The 21,515-nt window shown below is 39.7% G+C and overlaps 1 protein-coding gene across 1 annotated transcript in view; it reads left to right on the top strand.

Annotated features, from left to right (window-relative positions):
• LOC109930658 (cGMP-dependent protein kinase 1) overlaps positions 1-21,515 on the top strand; it is a 483,442-nt gene that overhangs the window by 426,195 nt on the left and 35,732 nt on the right. Inside the window, exon 9 of the mRNA XM_048608956.1 lies at positions 19,944-20,040. Coding sequence (XP_048464913.1) covers positions 19,944-20,040 — 97 coding nt within the window. The remainder of the gene's footprint in view (positions 1-19,943; positions 20,041-21,515) is intronic.

Here is a 21,515-nt window from a genome sequence, read left to right as displayed (position 1 = left end):
CTTCAGAGGGTTAAATGGAGACTTCAGGTACTTGATGGGCTGAATGGCCTGATTGTCAGCATACGGCCAGTCTCTCTGCCTGTTTCTAGCAGAAACATTTAAAGTTACAAAGGCTATAAATGAAAGTTTAATGTTTGTTACACTCATCCTTGGTTAAAGGACAATTTGTCTAACTGCAAATATATTGGGAAGATTTCTGTTGGTTACCATGTGCCAGTAAACTATCTTCATCTGATTCAAAAATAACCTTCTCTTGATCAGGAGACCAGAGTGAGAACGTTCACTGATGATTGCAGAGTGTTCATCTCCATTTACAATTCCTCAGGTAATAAAGCAACATGACTTCAACAACATCCATGCTTGAGCTCATCAGTAAGTGGCAAGCAACGTTCACTTCACACAAGTGCCAGGGAATGAGAACTGATCATCTCCAACAAGAGATCTAACCACCTTCCCTTGGCATTCAACAGCGTTGCCATTGAATTGTGGGGGCACCTCACTACATGAAGTGTAGAAATACAGTGAAGGAAATCCTCCAGGACCTGATCAAGAGCATATTGGGTTCGGTGATAAATGTTGCCCACGCTGAGAACTTAAAAAAAAACAAGTTGCCAACTTAGTGACAGTCACTCTCCCCCTCTACATCACTCTCCCTCCCCATCACTCTCCCTTTCCGTCACTCCCCTTGCCCCTCACTCTCCTCTTCCACATCACTCCCCCTCCGCATCACTCTCCCCCTCCACATCTCTCTCCTTCCCCATCACTGCCCACCTCCATCACTCTTCCTCCCCTTCGCTTTCCCTCCCCATCACTCCACTGAGGGCATAAGTTTAAGGTGAGAGGGGAAGGATTTAAAAGGGTTCTGAGGAGCAACGCTTTCACACAGAGGGTGGTGAGAACACGCACTAAGCTGCCAGAGGAAGTTTTAAAGATGAGTACACTGACAACATTTAAAAGACATTTGGCCAGGTACATGGATAGGAAAGATTTAGTGAGATATGAGCCAAACGCATGCAAATGGGATGAGTTCAGTTCAGGAAACCTGGTCAGCATGGACAAGTTGGGCTGAAGGGCCTGTTTCCAAGCTGTATACCTCTACGACTCTAAGTGCTCCCAATATGTGTTAGGATTATGTACCACATGGCTGCCTGCTTCAGCCAATTTGTTAGAACTCATCTTAACTTTTGTGTTTCATTCATATTTTTGAAGGCACTTCCCCTGTCCTCTTTCAGATCCGTGAGGAAAGCTAAATGACTCACAAATGTGCATTGATGTTGCACTGATGATGACACTGAGTGTGTGAGGATACCTCAAGTAGATTTTCCTTTTGATTTTATTTCTCCCTTGATAGACAGTAAGAGCCTAGCTCCATGTAGGCTTGGAACTGAAATCAGATAACATTTGCGGAATTTCTATTCCAAACTTTCGAATTTTTGTTCAAAGCATATTGTTTGGTGCAGAGTGGAAACTCTTGTCTGAAATTCCTATTGCAGAAATGACTCTTTACACTGTCTTATTTTGGCACTGCACCCTGGGTGTTGTCATATCTTTGCCTCTAAGAAGAAGGCAGTAAATTTGTTGAAGTTTCTGAGTTTGCCTGCAAAACCATCTTGGACCTTCAAGATTCAGTGATCTCACTCCAGTTAAAACTGGCTGATGAAGCCTTTTCCTGGGTGAGGGGATTTCTCTTGCTAGAATGGCTTATGGTTGCTCTGGTATTACCAGGTGACAACGGGAGCAAGTGCCCCTCAATTGTTGCTGGGGATGTGACTGACGCGCACTGACAAACAGAAGACCCTTTCTCCCAAATATGGGATAGATCTAAGTCATCACGAAACAGGGATTCCACAAGATATTGGTAGAGCAATCACCAACCACTTCCATGGCAACAACTTAACAGTTTAAGCAGGCGGCACGGTGGCTCAGTGGTTAGCACTGCTGCCTCACAGCATCAGGAATCCGGGTTCGATTCCAACTTCGGGCGACTGTCTGTGTGGAGTTTGCACATTCTCCCCGTATCTGCGTGGGTTTCCTCCGGGTGCTCCGGTTTCCTCCCACAGTCTAAAGATGTGCAGGTTAGGTGAATTGACCATGCTAAATTGCCCATAGTGTCCAGGGTCGAGTGGGTTATGGTGGGATGTCTGAGAGTCAGTGTGGACTTGTTGGGCCGAAGGGCCTGTTTCCACACAGTAGGGATTCTATGATCTTTACTGGCAACAATACCATCAAAAGAATGTTGGAGATGGAGATATTGAGCCCAGTGCTGTGAGTCAGCTCAGTAAACCAAAGTAGAAGTGTAGTGATTGTAATGAGATCAGCCAGATAGACCTCATAGAATATGAGTTCCCTGATTGGGGCTGTTAACCTGGTCCCATCAGGGGACCCTGCCGAAACGTCAAAGATCCCTAGACTCTGACAGCTGGCTCTGAAGGAGCTGAATCAGTGCCAAGGACTTTCGATGTGTAATAAAGGATGACTTGGTGACAGGATACCAGCCTCTGTGCGGTTATTTCAGGGGTCACTGCCCTTTATAATATCATAGGAAGTAGCAGCACAGAAAGAGACCACTCAACACCTAGGCCTGTGTTGGTAGGAGTATCCAATTTGCCTTACACTCTTGTACTTTCTGATTACACTGTAAATATTTTCCCTTCAGGTATTTATACAGTTAATTTTTTTATAATGTACTGTTGAATCTGCTCCCTTCAGGGAATGCATTTCAAATCAAAATAACTCTTAAAATGTTTCCTCAGCTCAACTGTAGTATTTTTGCTAATCATTTTAAACCTGAATCCCTTGTTTTCCAATCTTTCTGCACTAGAAACAATTTCTTCTTACTTATTCTGCCAAAACCGTTGGAGAATATGAACATATCTGTCAAATTTCTTTCTCTTTTCTAAGGCAAATAATGGTATCTTCTCCAGTCTCCCCATCTAACTGAATTCCCTCATTCCTCAAGCTATTCTATTAAATGTCTTCTGGATCTTCTCTAAAGCCTCCTCATTCTTCCCAAAATGCCATGTCTAGAATTGATCTAAATCATCTAGCCAAAGAGTAACTTATGCTCTAGGTTCTGTATTACTGCCTTGCTTTTGCATCCTATTTCTGTCTCAATGAAGCCAGTGATTCTGTGTACTTTCGGTAACAGCTATTTATGTGCAAATCATAGATCCTTACAGTGTGGAAGCAGGCCATTCAGCCCATCAAGTCTAAACCAACCCTCCAAAGAGCATCCCACCCAGATTCACACTCCCTACCCAATCCCTGTAACTCTGCATTCCCCATGGCTAATCCACTTGGCCTGCACATCCCTCGACACTACGGACAATTTAGCATGGCCAATCCACTTAATCTGCACATTTTTAGACTGGGGGAGGAAATCAGAGCACATGAAGGAAACCCACACAGACATGGAGAGAATGCGCAAACTTCACCCAGCCATTCATCCAAGGGTGACATTGAACCCAGGCCCCTGCACTGTGGTAATTACTGAGCCAGCATGCCACCCAGACACCCCCAGGTCTTCATGTTTCCTCATCCTGTTTACCATTTACCATTTAGTTCCGAGTGACTATCCGCAATCTTCCAACTATAGTGTAATACTTTCTGCTTCTATGCATTCAGTTTCATCACATGACTGCTCATTTGTCTGTACTGTCCTGAAGAAATTGACTATCCTTTGCAAGCATTGATTTGTCTGCAAACATTGAAATTAATGCCTCGGCCAGGCCATTAATACTAGCCAAAAAGTGCAGAAATCCTTCTACCTACGTCTTGGCAGCATTAATGAATACTTCCAACCATCCTGAAAAATAACTGTTCATCGCCACACTCTTTTCCTGTTCCCTTGGTGATTTTGTATTTACGCTACCATTGTAATTTTAATCCTTTCACTTTAATTTTGCTATTAAATTGTATTTTATCAAATGCTCTTTGAAAATCGATACGATAGCATCAACCTCACTACCCTCATCAAACCATTCTTGTTGCTTCATAACGAAACTCAATCAATCAAACATGATTTGCCTTTAATACATCAGTTCAGAATTTCATTTATGAGCCTGTATTTTTCCAAAGGCCAATTAATATTGTCCCAGTTTGCAATCCCTAAAATTGTCCTTATCATCGATGTTAGGTTGGCAAGCCTGCTGTTTCCAGATTATCACTCTCTCATTTTTTTAAACAGGGCATTTCAGCATTCTTATGATTTCACCTGTTTTGAAATAATGACTTTTCACTTCCCTCAAGATCTTTGGGCCTGCTATTTAAGTAAGCTCATTGAAAACGCAGCAGAAAAAAAAATGTTGGGTTTCCAAATTAAGGAACTGACTTTTTGACAAAATGTGTTTTTCAACTTTTGACACCGTTCACATAAGCCATTTGTGTACAAGTCAAAAATCATTAACAATGACTTCCTATCATACTTATCAATTTGTGCTATGGTTTACAAAGATTGATGATGACTTTAATGATGTTGAATCTTAAATGAAAACAACTGAGAAATGGCATTATTCGGTGGTGTGTATATTCTTAGCCATTATCATCTACTGGTTATGAAAGGCATTGATATGATTTCTCCTGATGAAAGGAGTGGCATTATGCCTCATTGAGATAACATGCAGGAAATCAAGTCCTGATTTTCCTGGCGTCATCACAAAAGTTAAAAATTTTTAAAAGTACATGAAGTTCCCTGATATATCTGACTTTCAGACCAAGGTAGATAGAAAGCATGGGCCAAGTTTCTGTACTGAACAAGAATTATTGTTTATTATAAGTAATTAGACTAATTAACTACAGGTAGACAGTTATAAACACCCCATTACACATCCACAGACAACAGACCATGAAAAATATGTTATTTGAACAGAGGAGAATTGCCAGAAAGACAGTAGTTTTTCTTAACAGGCCTGTTGTTCTGTTCCTTTATGGCTCCTCTGCTGGTCAGTATGTTGCTTCAGTCAGCTTTCTCTGGATGCTTCTATTGGTTGTTAAGAGACACAAAGTTGGCTGGTTTTCTTATAAAATGTCATAGCTTACAATAGCTATTCGAGGAAAGATGAACTGGTTTGCTTCGGGTTTATACTGAGATTTGACAGCAGAGAGCAGAGATCACTCCAGAATTAGAGAAGGAATGCACAACTCTCTCTCTGTTCCCAGTTCCAAGCTGTTCAATTCCCAGAGAACCGATTACAGTTGTTGGCAGGTTAAAAAAAATTTTGTTATTTTGAGCTGGTCACTAGTCCATAGACCAGTCAACATTTTGTTGGCAGCTAAAACAATATCTGTATACGCCTTCAGGTATAAATCATCTGCAACTCAAGCTTCAATTACTACTGTTTACATGATTGGTTATACAATGCCTGGTGTGGCTGTAAGGTTATTCACTTTCAAAGCAAACAGCCACCCTATTGATCAAATTTTATAAAAGATCTTTTCTCATTTTAGCCCAAAAGTCTTTTATAAAAGCACACAAACAGAAGTCCATAAATAAGGCAATTAAAACAATAATGTCATATTACACAGTGATCAGTGTTAGAATAAAAAGCATTTTAAATGTTTGAGTGGTTGGTATTTGTTCAAAAAATATGAATATTATTGTGGTTTGCCAATCAACTTCAATTAACTCTGAATCAAACAACAACAGTTTCCATTTAGATAGCTCTTTTAATGCAAGAATATCCTAAATGGAAACATTGTTGCAGAGGGTACCAGTACATGTCAGGGAGGGGATTGGGTGATAGAAAACAGGACTGGAATAGATGGATGACTAGTGTGGACACGATGGGCTGAAGGGTCTCTTTCAGTACTGTAAAAACTGTATGACTCTATAACTGACATCTATTCTTATTTTGTCAGTTGTCCTTGGCAGCATAAAAACGTCAGAAATAGGAGCAGGAGTAGGCCAGCTGGCCCATTGAGTCTGATCCGCCATTCAACAAGATCATCCCCTAAGTGTCAGGGGATAATAGTGTGCTCCCATCCTGACGAACTCGTCTGGTTTTACTTTGGAATGCAGTTCTAGGAAGATGAAAGCATGGTTATTATATTTGGTAATCACGTTGCATTCCTGTAATAAGATGCAGGCAGCTCTGGGGAAGAGCAAGCGTCATTCAAATATGCCTTCTATGAATGCCCTAGGTTAAACATTATGTCCCTTTCAGCAGGTTGGTAATGATATCTAAACTGACTAGCACCACAAGGGACTTTACTATTGGATTGCCACGCTTTTGATCTCTGATGCCTGTAGCTTCTGCCAATTGGAACGTTTCAAGGGCTGGGGAAGACCATGCCACTGAATAACAGCTGTTACACACAGGGCAGTATTTCAACATATTTTGTTTAATTTTCCATGAAGCGCCGTTAAAAATAGCTGCACCGAAGCAATTATCCTTTTGTGTCGAAGAGTTCAGTTCAATTGGGCATTAGGAGTTGTGACGTTGAGCCAGGTGAGTAATGGTTAACAAAACAGCTGCCCCCAGACCCAACCTCTGTGTATCCCTTGTGTCCCCAGCAATGTGACTCATGGAGACAGTGAATTCCTACCACCTGAAACTGGCATAGATGATGTCGAGGACAGTTGGTGGGTTGGGGAAATTACATGGCTATAGGTTGCTGCCTCAAAATAAGGGGAAGCAGATTTAGGACTGAGTTGAGGAAGAACTTCTTCACCCAAAGGGATAAGAATCTGTGGAATTCCCCGCCCAGTGAAGCAGTTGAGGCTTTCTCGTTGAATGTTTTTAAGGCAAAGGTAGATAGATTTTTAAACAGTGAAGGAATTAAGGGTTATGGTGAGCAGACGGGTTAGTGGAGCTGAGTCCACGAAAAAAATCAGCCATGATCTTGTTGAATGGCGGATCAGACTCGATGGGCCAGCTGGCCTACTCCTGCTCCTATTTCTGACGTTTTTATGCTGCCAAGGACAGCTGACAAAATAAGAACAGATGTCAGTTATAGAGTCATACAGTTTTTACAGTACTGAAAGAGACCCTTCAGCCCATCGTGTCCACACTAGTCATCCATCTATTCCAGTCCTGTTTTCCAGCACTTGTCCCATAGCTTTCTAGCATGTAGCATTTCAAGTGTTTGTCCCTTCATTGGAAATGACTCCTGGTAAATTGCAATTCGAGAGGGTTCTCAGCCTAGATTGTATGTCCTAGTTGGTGAAGCAGGATTTGAATGCCCAGCCTTCTGTCTCAGAGGTGGGAGCACTACCTTCATGCGGAAACATAAAATATCACAGATCAGGAAGTGCAGCAGTGATGTATCACTACTTCATAAAGGAGTTAAGTATACCTGTCAATTAATTATATTCAAACACTTACATGCTTAGTTCTTCCAATGTCATCTATTTGAATTTTTTTATGCTTGTTACTGGTTTATTGCAGCCTGTGGCAAGTGTTGCTCAACCAATGCATGAGTCAAATGAAGGATTTACATTTCGAGTGTAAGGGCGACAGCAAGTTGAGTTGGCATGAGGTTGTTTGTTGCTGCTTGTGCTGTGCTATTAGCTGTGTGATACCAAATAAGCCAGTGCTTCGAAGTTATCCCCATGTGAAAGGATTAAGTTTGCTGGTTAACTGTTGGGGTTTCACTGACAGGCGGTTGGAATTCTAGTAATTGCAGGCCTCACTGGGCTATGTTTCAGGGATGCAAGTGTTAATCAGTCCCCATAGCATTCACCTACTAGTTCCCCTTGACTCCTTGACATTGCAGCTGGACTGTACATTCCATTCAACACTCTGTAACACCCCATTTGTGAGAAATAATTCCACTTAGTTAACAGGTGTCCTGCACTTCCCAGTGCTGTTTCAGCCACCCACAAGTCTCCTAATAGGAGATCACAGCTGAATATGAGATCGATTTCTTTTACTGGTTGATTGTCTTGTCTACAGTTTGGACACTAAAGCCTATTTTCACTCCTCCTACTGATAATGACAACATTTTGTTCATACAGCGCTTGTATCACATTAAACCATTTCACAAACCTTGACGCCACATCACGTTAGATGTTAGGATAGGTGACCCAACACCTGTTCAAAGAGGTAAGTTTGAGCAAAATATTAAAGGAGGAAGAAAGGCTCTATCGAGGGACCTTAGAAGCTAGGCAGCTGCTGATACAGTAGCCAATGTGCAGTGATTAAAACTGATGACATGCAAGATGCTGGTGGGACCAGTTTATCAATCCTTTGCTTTTTACCAGTCATTATACCATTGGACAGAGCATTAAACAAGAAATTATTGGTATTGTAGCGAGGGTAATTCAATAATTGTGAAGGGCTTTAATCTTATAGTAAAGGCTAGACCAATCAAATTGGTAAGGAGAGTCTAGAAATGAGTTTGTAGCTTGTTTCCATGGCAGTTTATTGGAGCAACGTACATTAGAATCAACTAGGGGTATGCAATTTTAAATCTATCAGAGTTTGAAGAAGCAGAGCTAATAAGTAATTTTCTCATAGTAAATGGTCAGCTTGGATCAAGGCATCAAAATACAATTCAATTCCATGTTAAGTTTAAAAACGGTACACTGCAATCACAATCAAGAATATTAAACTAAAACAAGGCCAAATACAGTTATGAACAAAGAATTGGCAAAGCTTCATTGGAATAAATGGATAAAAAGGTATGGCTGTAAGTAAGTAATAAGAAACATTTAGAGAAACTAAACAAAGCATACAAATTTTCAGCAAGCAGCTAAAGGTTGTATCAAATGAACGGAAGTAGCTTCTAATGGTGCAAAGAATAGTAATAAGTCTAAGAAATAGGAGTGTTTTAAAAATCAGCAAAGGACTATTAAAACAAAATGATAAAAAAAACAGAATATGAGAGTAAGCTATCCAGGAAATAACAATAGATTGCAAAAGCTTTTCCAGATATTTAAAAATAAGGAGAGTAGTTAAAGTAGACATTGGTCCTTAGAAACAGAGATGTTTAACACTATTGTGGGGAATGAGAAAAGGCAAAATGATTGAGCAAATATTTTGTGTCTGTCTTCACAGGAGAGGACAAAAGTTCTATACTAGAAAGGAAAGGTAACCTAGCTGATAAAAATAGTGAGAAAGTTAAGGTAATTATTATCAGCAGAAATAAATTACTGAAGGAACTTATGGAACTAAAATTCAAGACTTGCCAGCCTATATCTTGGGGTTCTGGAATAAATAGACACAGAGACAATTGATGCGCTCCCTATAATTTGCTTAAATTCCCAAGATCCTGGAATTGTCTAATTAGTTTGGAACTTAGAAAATGTAACATTGCTGTTCAGGAAAAAATGGAGAGAGTAAACAGGGAACTATGGCTCCGTTAAGCTATTGTCAATCATCAGGAAAATTCTAGATTTTATTCTTAAGGACGTCTCAGCAATACACTTAGAAAATCAGAGTATGATCAGATGAAGTCACCATGGGTTTACAAAAAGGAAATTGTGTTTGACAAATTTACTTGAGATTTTTGAGGATGTCATTTATAAGGTGAAGAATTAAAATGATATCAGTCGCACTCATGGGCTGGATAGAGGTGTCCTGAAACACGATCATGTTAGCTGCCTTTGGTCTCTTCAACTTAAGCAACACCAAACCATGTCCCTAGGAGAATCTCTCAGAACAACTTCTTGTCTTTCGGTTTGGCACATTGCAAGCTTAATATTAATTTCAGTAACATTAGCTGGGGTGGCATGGTGGCTCAGTGCTGCCTCACAACGCCAGGGACCTGGGTTCGATTCCACCCTCAGGTGACTGTTTCCGTGGGTTTCCTCCCACAGTCCAAAGATGTGCAGGTTAGATGGATTGGCCATGCTAAATTGTCCATGGTGTTGAGGGATGTGTAGATTAGGGGGATGGGGCTGGGTGGGATGCTCTGAGGGTTGGTGTGGACTTATTGGGCTGAACAGCCTGTTTCCACACTGTAGGGATTCTAGATCTTAATAACTGCTCCCATTTTATTCATGAAAATATAATTCAACAACAATTGCTATTTCCAGCACCTGTAAATCCATCTTCTGTTTCTTTACTGATCCCTATATCACCTCCCTTTACATCAAAAAATCATCCCTTCTGTCATGTAACCTCTCCTGTCTTCCACCTTATCACAGACATTCCTCTGTTTTTAACCTGGCTTTACTTTTCCTACCTCCATATTTGCTTAACAACCTTTGTGTTTCTAGTTTTATCCAGTTTTGGTGACAGATCCTCAACCTGAAACACTAACTCTATTTCTCTCTGCACAGATGCTGCCTGACCTGCTGAATATTCCCAACATTTACTGTTTCTGTTCCACTTTTGTGGATTGCTGAACATTGATCCAATACAACTGAATCTGTTGATTGTTGCAAAGGCGATTGTCCCACTCTGTCTCCCTGCTTTCTGACAGTGATGTTCATCAGAGTCTACAGTGGTTCCTCATCCAGCTTCTTAAACCACATCGATCAATTACCCATCCTGTTCATCGTGATCATAAGGTCAAACTGAGAATAAACCCATTGACATCAAAGTCTTTGAATAGTTCATTCTGTCAGTACGTCCCTTTTTGAGCCAACATTTTACTGAGCTGCCATTTTATTTGATTACTGTACTTGCTATGACTGTTTCATCTTCCAAACCTGATATGTCTCGTAGTTAAATGGGGCTTGAGTACCATGAATGTCTCCAGATCTAATTCATTCTGAGTTTTTTTAGCATTGCTGCCAATTTATAAAGCTAGATATATGCTGTGGCAAGAAGACCAGATCAGAAACTTGGAAATCTGTGACAACTGCCTGGAAGGTACAAAGTGGAAGTGTAATCTAATTTGATCCATTAAAGCCATTGCTAGCAGTTAGCTAGAATAACAGATGAGGTTCTTTGGCTTTGAAATTGAGCAGGCATTTTCTCAAACAATGGAAAATCTATGAAAAACCCAAAGAAACAGGATCAGTTGTGTATTCAGCCATTTTCAGGTTTTTAATTGATTCTATGCCGAAGTTACATGAGACCGGTGGATGAACTGCTGAGAAAATGTACTGCTTAAAATCTATTCTGTAACCCATTGTCTCTAGCAAGGCCCAAATTGAAACAGCACAAAGTTATCTTGAGACTAATGGTAAAGATAAATGGGATCATACAGTCAAATTATCTTTAACAGTAAAGAAGAAATATGAGTGCCCCTTTTAAAAATAGATCAAAACCTAAAAGTGTTAGACTTCAATATTTTTGATTCTTATGTAGCGCATTTCTTTTTAATTAAAAAGAAATTGAAAAAGATGAACTGCCCTTTACATCTTTCAATGTAATAAACATACATTTTCGACAAAAACTCTGAAATGTGCTTGTATGAAACCACATTGGCACACTGGCTTAGAGGAGTTTCCAAGTCTTGACAATGATGGGGAAGTGTTTTACCCTTGGCCTAATGTTGCAAGAAGCACTTGTTGCTTCAAATTTTTATCTTCCTCTCAGTGTTATATTTGGTAGTTCTTTGGAACTAAAGATCGGTAGGAAAATTGTAATGGAATACTGTAAGGAACAGGTGATTCTGGTACATGCCAAGTACATTCCAATAAGAATGAAAGGTAAAGGAATCAAAGCCACCTGAATGACAAGGGAAATAGAAAATGTGATGAAACAAAAATGGTGACTGAAGCATGTCTGATGAATTGTTCAAGCAAGAGCCAGGCTAAATTCAATAAGTTAACAGGGAGAAGCGAAGTGAGGTTAAGAAAAAAGAGAAGTGAAAAGGAAAATAAGGCTGACAAAGAGAATATGAGAACAGAATCCCCTTGTGAGACAGAGGGCATACCTCAGAGTAAGGGACCACTCATTTAAGGCTGAGGTTTGGAGGAATTTGTTCTCTTTGAAGGTAGTCAATCTCTGGAATTCTTTATCCCAGAGACCTGTCAAAACTGGTTCATTAGTGATATTCAAGGCTGAGACAGATAGTAAGGAAATCGAGGGTTATGCCAATAAGGCAGGAAAATGGAGTTGAGGGTTATCGGTCAGCCATGATCTCATTGAATGGCAGAGCAGACTTTATGAGCTGAATGGCCTGCGTTTTGTGGCCTTATCATAGTCTTAAAGAATTGTTGTTGATATAAAGGGAAACACAGAAATCTTCTGTGTTAACTAGTAAGCAAGGAGAAAGAGTGGAATAAGGCCTATTAGGTACAAAAAATGCCATGTATATTTAGAGGTTCAGAGCAAGTCTAGAATATTTAAATACTTTGGATCAATGTTGACTGACGAAGAGCAATCTGACAACATATCAGTAAAATTGGAGATAAAAGAAGTAATGGATGCTAATGGCTTGCATCCAAGATTAATGAGGGAAATAGGGGATGGAGATAATATAGGAGTTTTCCATAATCCTCCAATCTACCTCCAGTGCAGAGGACATGCCAGAGGATTGAAGATTGGCAAATATGACACATTATTCAAGAAAGGGTGTAATGCTATTTCTTGTAACTACAAGCCCGTCAAATTAGTGGATAAAGTTTATTAAAGTGATAAGCAGAGAAAATAAAATCAACAGGCACTTAGAGAAATTACAAGGATTTACAAAACAGATGATGCTTAACCAATCTAATTTTTTTTGATGAAGAAATAGAGAAGGGTGCTGAAGGGAAAGCAATGGATATTGTCTATTTGGATTTGCAGGAACCTTATGACAAAATATCACATAAAAGACTGATTAACTGCATTGAGGTTCATGGAATAGGAGGATCAGAATCAACTAGATTTAATATTGGCTTGATAAACAAGGTAAATGATTGTTTTTCAGACGAGAGGATGCCAGACAGTAGTATTCCCAAAGGATCAGTGCTGGGACAACTGGCTTCTCTAATATATATCAAGAACTTGAATGTTGGAATACAAAGCAACATTAGGGCAGCACAGTGGCTCAGTGGTTAGCACTGCTGCCTCACAGCACCAGGGACCCGGGTTTGATTCCACCCTTGGGCAACTGTCTGTATGGAGTTTGCACATTCTCCCTGTGTCTTGCGTGAGTTTCCCCTGGGTGCTCTGGTTTCCTCCCACAGTCCAACATTGTGTAGGCTGGGTAGATTGGTCATGCTAAATTGCTAAATAAATAGTGTTCAGGGATGTGGAGATTAGGTGGGTTATAGAGGAATGGGTTGGTGTGCACTTGTTGGGCTGAATGGCCTGTTTCCACACTGTAGGGATTCTATGATGATAATTTGCCACTGATGCTAGACTTGGAGGTATGGCAGATAGTGAGATTGTACCTATTGACTGCCACAGGGTATAGTTAAGCCAGTAGAAAGGTGACAAGGTAATTTAATAGAGACAGAATGTGCGGATATGCATTTTAGCAGGAGGGGTAAGAGAGGGACATAGTGCTATAAAGAGCGTTCGAGTTCAGATTGACCTTGGGTATGTGGGCATAGACCTTTCAAGGTGGCAGGGTATATTGAGAGAGAAATAAACAAAACAAAAGGAAACTTGGGCTTCATAATTACAGGTAATCTGTGTGAAAACAGAGAAGTTCTGCAGAGCCTTTACAGAGTTCTGATTAGGCCAAATGTATCCAGTTGTGGTTACTTTAGCAAAGATGAGAGGATCCTTGAGAGATTTATGAGAATAGTTCCAGGCATAATGATTTTAGCTCTAAGGAAAGGCTGGAGATGCTGATGTTGTTATCCTTGGAGAAGGGGAGATTGGGTAGAGGTGTACAAGCTGAGGTAAATACAGAAAGGCTGATCCCATTTGTTGGTGGTTCAAGGAAGACAGCAGAAGACAGCCAAGAGGTTTCAGGCAAGAGATTCAGACGGATTGTGTGGTAAAACTATTTGATGCGGCAAGCGATGATGATTTGGAGCATGCTGACGAGAGAATTGGAGAGAAGATGATCACTCACTTTTAAGAGGAATTTAGATAAACATTTTGAAATAAGCTTGCAGCCTTACAGGGATAGATTGGGGGAATGGGAGTGATTGGATTGTGTTATAGAGAGCTGGGTATGCACATGATGGGCTGAATAATCTCATTCTGTGCTATAGTCACTCTATCTGGTAAATCATTTTCACTCCAACATGACTGACCAATTGACATCCATATGTTTCTCCTGAAAGCATATCTGGGGTAAGTTTTCAGAATTGGCATTCCTCGTGTGGAACATCAATTAGGGGATATCACCTAGATTTGGAGTCCACTGAGCCTAATTTCCAGCCCTCCCAATTGAATTGCTCACCAGGAAATCAGGAAGGGTTGCCTCAAAGGCATGCCATAGTCTGCGCAGCGTTGTCTGCACCTTCAACGCATCAAACAAGGCTCTGACTGAGAACATCAACTTAGAAACTAAAGCTCCTCTCCTGCTATAACAACCTAATTCTGACATCGGCTGTGCCAGTTTGACAGAAAAAACAAATTCAATAGAACGTGAAAGCTAGATAAAAGAGTGATCGATTTGCTGACCCTGTACAGCTTTGTTATTAACAGCTGTTCTCAGGGGTAAATGCGATGTTTAAAAAAAAGGACATATTCTGGTGGCCTCTTCATTGGTGTTAATCATTTCAGAAGTGTTCAGTGAACAAATTGAATAAACTGCACTAGTTAGTTGACAATTTATAACAAAACTAATTCCTCAGCTAACCTATTGCATCTAGTTCAGAAAGATTATTTCAAATTTGTGTTTAGAATTTCTCACAGCTACTCTAACGCTGAAAATGTTTAAAAATCCAATATGCAAGAAATGGAGGCAAAAAGCAACTCACCAGCACCAGGGCAATGAGGGATGGACAATGTTTTATGGGCATCTCAGCTCACTGATGCACAGATTTGCTGCTCATGATGAAGGTCACTGCCATGCTCTTTAAGTGTGGGAAACTTCAGGACCTGCGTGGTCTAATGTGATGGAGTAAAACCGCTTCCAGTCTAACTAGAAGAGTCCCTTGAAGTTGACAAGATTTAATTTATTGCATGTTAGTAACTAGTTAAATAGACTTTCAGGAGGACAAAATGTTAGACCTTACTCCTTTGAGATTTTAGCTGTTCTGCCCATGAAATCAATTGACATGATCATAATCAATGGTGCTTTCGGTGCACCTCATTATTAACCCTTTTAGACTATTTATAACATATTCCCACAAGCATTTCTTTTCATTACTGATTTTATTCATTTCTGAATATAATTCTATTTGCCACAACCCTGTTTTGCCTCAAGTTGCTGATTTTGCAAATTCAAGTGATCTGGAGATATCAATATTCTCTCAAATTATGTTCTCTTTGGACTTTGAAAAGTTGCTAATTCGATGGGTGGATGAATAAAGTCTTTGGTTCTCTTCCTGATAGTTTGCAGTCTCTAGGTTCCCTTAAATTGGAAGACCATTGATCTCTTGGATTTTCTCTGTAGAGGATGTCTTTTCCGCTGAAACAGGCTATTTCTTCTTTGCAGTCTTCTGTATCATTGGATGTTGATTGTCCCTTCTCACTGATGACTTCCCTGGAAGTTGTAAGCATCATACCTTCAATTTGTGTCGGCTGATTCTTTTTTGTCAAATTGTGCTGAAGCTTGAAAATTTTGTATTTCAACATTTGGATTGGTTCAGCCACTCTTAGTGCCCCCTGCAGTTGCATTATTGATAAAAGCAATAATGGCATGATCTCTGCCGCAAATCCTGAGGATTTTTCCTGGAAAGTTAAAGAAGTCAAATATTCCATTTGAACTTGTTCATTCAAGTCAGCTCAGTCTCTAACATCAGTCCTCAATCTGCCACAGCTACTTATTTAATAAGCTATGTTGCGCTCTGCGTTATATCTGTTGCAGATTTGTGAATTGAATCAATGGCAATGCTATTCGCTGACTACCTCATTGCTTGTTTTTCCTCAAAAGCCTTGCTAGCTCTTGCAATCTGCACATTCTTCAGTCTTGACAGCAGTGGAAAATAATTGTATCATTCACACACTTGTTTACAGTATTCAACCAGTTTCCTTTGTCTGTGTAGCTAATCATAGAATCCATGCAGTGTGGAAGCAGGCCATTTGGCCCATGAAGTCCACATCGACCCACTGAAGAACATCCCACCCTTATGATGAAGGTTGTTGCCAACGTCCTCTTTAAGTGTTGGGAAGTACAGGGCCACTTAGTCTAATGTGGAAGAGGGAGACTTTTTGGTCTAACTAGAAGCATCTTAGTTAACGAGATAGAACCTATTACGTGTTAGCAACTAGTTACATTGATACACTATACTCTGTTGCAGAAATTTTGAGCAAGACCAGATATTAAGACCATAAGGATCTACGAAAAAAGAACAGGAGTGGACCATCAGGCCTCTCAAGCCTGCTCCACCATTCAATCAGATCAAGGCTTATCCGACATTCCTCACGTTCACTATCCTGCCCTTTCCCATAACTTTTGATCCCCTCCTGATCAAGAATCAATGTTAGGCCTCACTCTTTCAAGGTCCTAAGCAGTTCTGTCCATAAATCCATCTGGTGCAATCATTTTGGAGTCTGCTTATGCCATTCCTCAGTATTAACGCTTCTAGACCAATATACAACAGACAATAAATGCTGGCCTAGCCAGTGACACCCAAATCCCATGAATAAATTAGAAAGAAAAATAGAATTGATACCAATTTAAACATGCCATAAGTTTTATTTTTCTATTTTAACATTTGTTACTCAAGGTAGATCAAAAGGTATGTGCCTAGGTTAAGAAATGAAGCTGAATTTGATTATATGGAGGTTTACCTGGATATTTCTGAACTTCTTTGTAGCAGATATAATGATGTCATGTTCATGGCCTAACTTTGTTGGCAGTCCAGTTCCTCATTTAAATGAACACAGGAATCTATTAGCTTCACAAGAGGTTGTAGGAAATGTACAGCATTAAAGAAGAGGACACTACATTCTGTCAAATTTTCTTTAATGTTTGTTTCCTCGGGAGTACCAAAACTTCAGATTCACTTTTAAGGAATTGTAATCTGCTGTTTCTTTTATAGATTTGTGAATTGATTGCTGCTCACTAACAAATGTTATTTTTGTGAAAGAGAATGGAAAGCATGAAATCACATAATCCAGACCTTGCAGAGATACTTATCCAAAATTTCTGTCCTTCAATTTCAAATAAACGATTAACATTATTCTGTATAATAATTTAAAATAAGTTAAATAGATATTGCCCAATAAAACTTGATTATATTTGCCATTTGGAAGGAAACAAAAGCAATAATAACAAGAACTTGCATTTATACAACACCTTTAACACTGCAAAATTCCCATGTCATTTTACAGCCCCATTATCAAACAAAATTTACGTCAGTGCAACATGCTATATTCAGACAAGTGACACAAAGCTCAGTGATGCAGGAAACATTAAGGATCATCTATGAAGGAGGGAAGAGGGATAGTGAGACAGGTATGTTAGAAGGGTAGGATGGAGCTTAGGACTAAAGCAGATGAAGACACAGCCACCAGAGATTCCTAAAAAGACGACATTTGGAAAAACACAGAAAGCTTAAAGGATTACAAAGCAGGAAGCAGTTAGGGAGTTATGAGGCCAGCAAGTGATTTGAAGGGAAGTTGAGAATTTTAGCATTAAGGTGTTGGTGGGCAAGGATACAATGTAGATCAGCAAACAGAGGAATGATAGATGAGCTAAAATGCAGGAAGCAATGTTTTGGATAACTTCAAGTCTTTGCAAGATGGAAGTTCTGAGGTCAGCCAAGAGATCATTGGAATAGTCAAGTCTAGAAGTAACAAAGGCATGGGTAAGAGTTTCAGCAGCAGATGCACTGAGGCAAGGCCAGAGTTGGACGATGTTATAGAGGTTGATAGAGTGTATAAATAATTGGAAGTCCATCTCAGGGTTATCTACAACATAATAACGTGAAGAAGTTTGGATAAACCACACACAGTCCCCAGTGAGAAGAATTGAGCTGATGCAAAAGGGAATGGAATTTGTGACAGGGATAGATTGAGTCTTCGCCTTGTACATGGCCGGTGGACATTTCTGCTCATTTGCCTTGAGAAGCTGGACAAGTAGTATGGCAAATGAGTGATTATGGCAAGGTAAAGAGAGTTGATGGTGAGGTAAAGGTTAGTGGTGACATTGAGCAGATGGAGACTGAGATTATATTTTTGGACGATATGGCCAAGGGATAGCACAGTGATGAGAAATAGAAAGGGGGCAGGGTAGTTTGCTGGGAAACTGCAGAGGTAATGTAACATGAGTGGGATGAGTAGCTTTTGCTGGCTGCAACTGGGCAGAGAAAAATGGAACGAGGTGAGGACTGTTACACCCATGAGAGGCAGCAAGGAGGATATGTAGTTGGCTGTGTTAAAGGCTGCAGACAAGTTGAGGAAGAGGAGGACCAGTTTACCATGATCACTGTCACATCGATTATTATTTGTGACTTTAATCAGCTGCTTTGATACTGTAGCAATGACAGAAATCTAAATAGAGGGATTGAAACATAGAGTTAAAGAAAAGGTAGTATTTAGGAGGTGACAAGAAACTTAAGCACTTTGGAGAAGAAAGGGAAGTAGATGATTGAACAGAGAGTCAATAGGAACACTTTTGGGGGGTTCTCTGTTTTTTGATTAGCGTTACCGGATCTTTATCACCTATTTGTAAAGATAGACAGATAGACCATTAATATAATGTTCCTGGACTATCCTTTGGAGACCTGTGAGCTAATGTTGTGCAGACCCTGTACAGCATACACATCTTGAGTCCTCAAATGATGGTCCTTTCTATATTCCAGAACTGAATTTACATATCAAAAGGTCTGCCATCTGAGTTAAGCTATCGCAGTAACGCCCTGTCTTCCATCAGCAGATCAGAGATAATGAGTAATTTGGGGTGTTGTTCAATTTCTGATGTACCTCAAAATATTCCTTCATAGATTCAAACTGGATTCAAATACATCTGAGTCTTACATCAACAAGGCCTTTTTAATATAACTATCTGTTTATCAGGAAGCATTTGTGCACTGTTATGACTGTGGACTTGAATGAAATCAGCTAGTCTTTAAAATGGGACAATAATTTCAAGATGCCATATTGAGAATAGGGCAAAGAATAGTTCTCACAAGGTGTTTCAGCACCAATCACTGAAGCATGCAATAAAGTGGGTTAAAGGCCAATTATCAGATCATGTGGTTAACCCTTTTTTTAGCCACCAGATGCCTATCCAGAGTGCATATCATCAGATTTTTCTCCTCATACCAGGGCACACCACATGTTGCTATTTTTAGAGCTGCCTGCATGTTAGTAAATGGATGTGGGGCTTCTACATTCTTATCTGTATTTGTCAGACTCTAAATTCAGGTAATTCATTTTTGGCAGTGTTTGACTTTTCCTTTCTTATATTGCCACTCAGTTCAGAAAAGGCAACTTCTTAGCAAAGCATTAATGAACACTTGCGCTGGCTAATTCTTTGAAGCCATGTGCAACATTATAGGGAAATATTTTGTGACATTCGTTATGAACTGTTTCCTAGTGCAAAACTGGATTTGTCTGCTCTCTACTGACTTTTATGAACTTGGCATTTCTGATCCCTCCCATTTCGATAAGCCGTACCAGCTGTAGGCAAGGAATTGGTTTGGGAGGTGCTTCTGATAATGAGATATGGAAACCTAAAAATTTACATCTTCCTTCCCTTGCCTTCAATAATTGGTTATTTAAATCTCTCATAAAAAATATTTGCCAAAGTGAAATGAAGAAATGAGAGGCATGCAGAGGGAATGTGCGTGGTCCAGGATTAATACCAGCAAGACCCTTAGTTAAATTTTCTGAGTTGATGAATGTAGAGGAACAGCAAAACATAAACATTTTTGAGTCGGATTTCTGGGGTCAGAACATGGTCAGTTTACACAAGAAAATATAGGTCTCAGTTGATGAAGCAACTAAGAACAGATTAATTGTATTGCCCTTCCATCCTGTAATAATGCTGCAGAACTGCCATTTCATCACAACTAAGAACTTTCCGTTTTTTCATGTGACAAAATCTAGATATGAAGCTGAATCTGCCTTCTTTTCAAACCTGAAACTATGTGATTTTAACATCATTGATACGCTGGGAGTTGGAGGATTTGGAAGAGTTGAGCTGGTAGGTGCAATTTCTTTTATAAACAGCTGGTTTATCTTGCATCTTATTTTGTTCAGTAAAAAAATGAACTTGCATTTATATAGCACCTGTTACAACCTCAGGACATCTCAAAGTGCTTTATAGTCAAAGAAGTGGCTTTGAAGTGTGTAGCAACTATTGTAATGAACAGAATGAAAGATGATTTATTTTAAAGTTGTTGCCTAAATTCAGAATTTCCAGTCCAAAGTTTTCAGTGATGTCATTGAGGGTGTGTTAAAGGAAGTGCCAACATTAAAAATTTGTTGCTCGTTAATAAAAGTGTATGTTACTGCTGGTACTTCAAACATTGAATTTCATTCCAACTGTTGCAATTATCTGTGCATTAATAGTTTTTAAACTGCATTGAAACACAGATTTTGTACGTTATGAGTTGTTTATCATTGCAGTATCAGTGGGAACTATGCAAATATACAGAGGGTTTACTGAGGTGGAGGGCTCTGGGGGAAATGTATGCCTTTCAGCAAACACAGAAATCTGAGTTAGCTTTCAAGTTTGTTGTTGGTGACATTGGACTGCTAAAGCAGAAACTGCAAGTAGGATATCCCAGAGGGGTCTTGGGTATACAAAGCCTTCCAGTATACACTCTATTGTAAGATACATTTACACCTCAGCAAAAAACAGTTTGTACGAAAGTGGTGTTCATTGGAGATCTGATCAATGACTAATGTCACTTCCTGGAATGAAAACTGCATGTGAAATCTACACTAAATCAATCTACTGGCTCGTTACAGGCAATGGCAGAGACATTTGCAGAGTCAGCCAAGGTGCAGTTCACAGAAATAAGGTGTGCCCTAGTCACCTTTCTACATGTCATACAATGCTGGCTAGATATAGCCAATTTTCTGAAATATGCAGCATTTCTAGGGTAGATTGATTGCACTGACACTATCCATTTGTGTATCGGTCAACAATTCCCTCCCTTCCTCTGTTTTATTAGAAAACCAATATCCAGAATTTGACCAGAATCTAATCTCAGAAAAGATTCTGCGTGTTACTGTTCTTTTATCAGAGAATGTTGATCACACATATATCTTGTTGCAATTACACACACTCTCGCTGAGGTTGAAAAGTCAATCTTTGGAAGCATTGTATTTTACAATGTAAGCCACAGTGAGTTGGCAGAATAATAAAGCATACTGTATGCTTCACAGCGTTAGCAATGAAGGAGACAGATGAGTGTTTGTCCCCAGCAATCAGACAGCAGTCATTCCTACTTGGACCCTCAAGACTGCACCTTCTTCGCCTTTTATCGGTCACTCACCCTCTGCTCCCTCACATGCATAGCTGCCCTCTGAAGTAGACACCACTGGCCTGCTTTAAAACCACAAGTAGCACAGAGTGACAGAAATGGATGTTTAAGTTGCACAAATTTTTGATTTTCTGTAAGAAAAGACATTTCATTTTGAGCACCTGGGCAGTACAATCCATATTGCTGC

This window comes from Rhincodon typus, chromosome 20 (genome assembly GCF_021869965.1).
Source record: "Rhincodon typus isolate 14 chromosome 20, sRhiTyp1.1, whole genome shotgun sequence".
NCBI classification, from domain to species: Eukaryota; Metazoa; Chordata; class Chondrichthyes; order Orectolobiformes; family Rhincodontidae; genus Rhincodon; species Rhincodon typus.
Note: the sequence above shows the minus strand (reverse complement) of the source record. Positions and strands in the feature narration are given on the sequence as shown.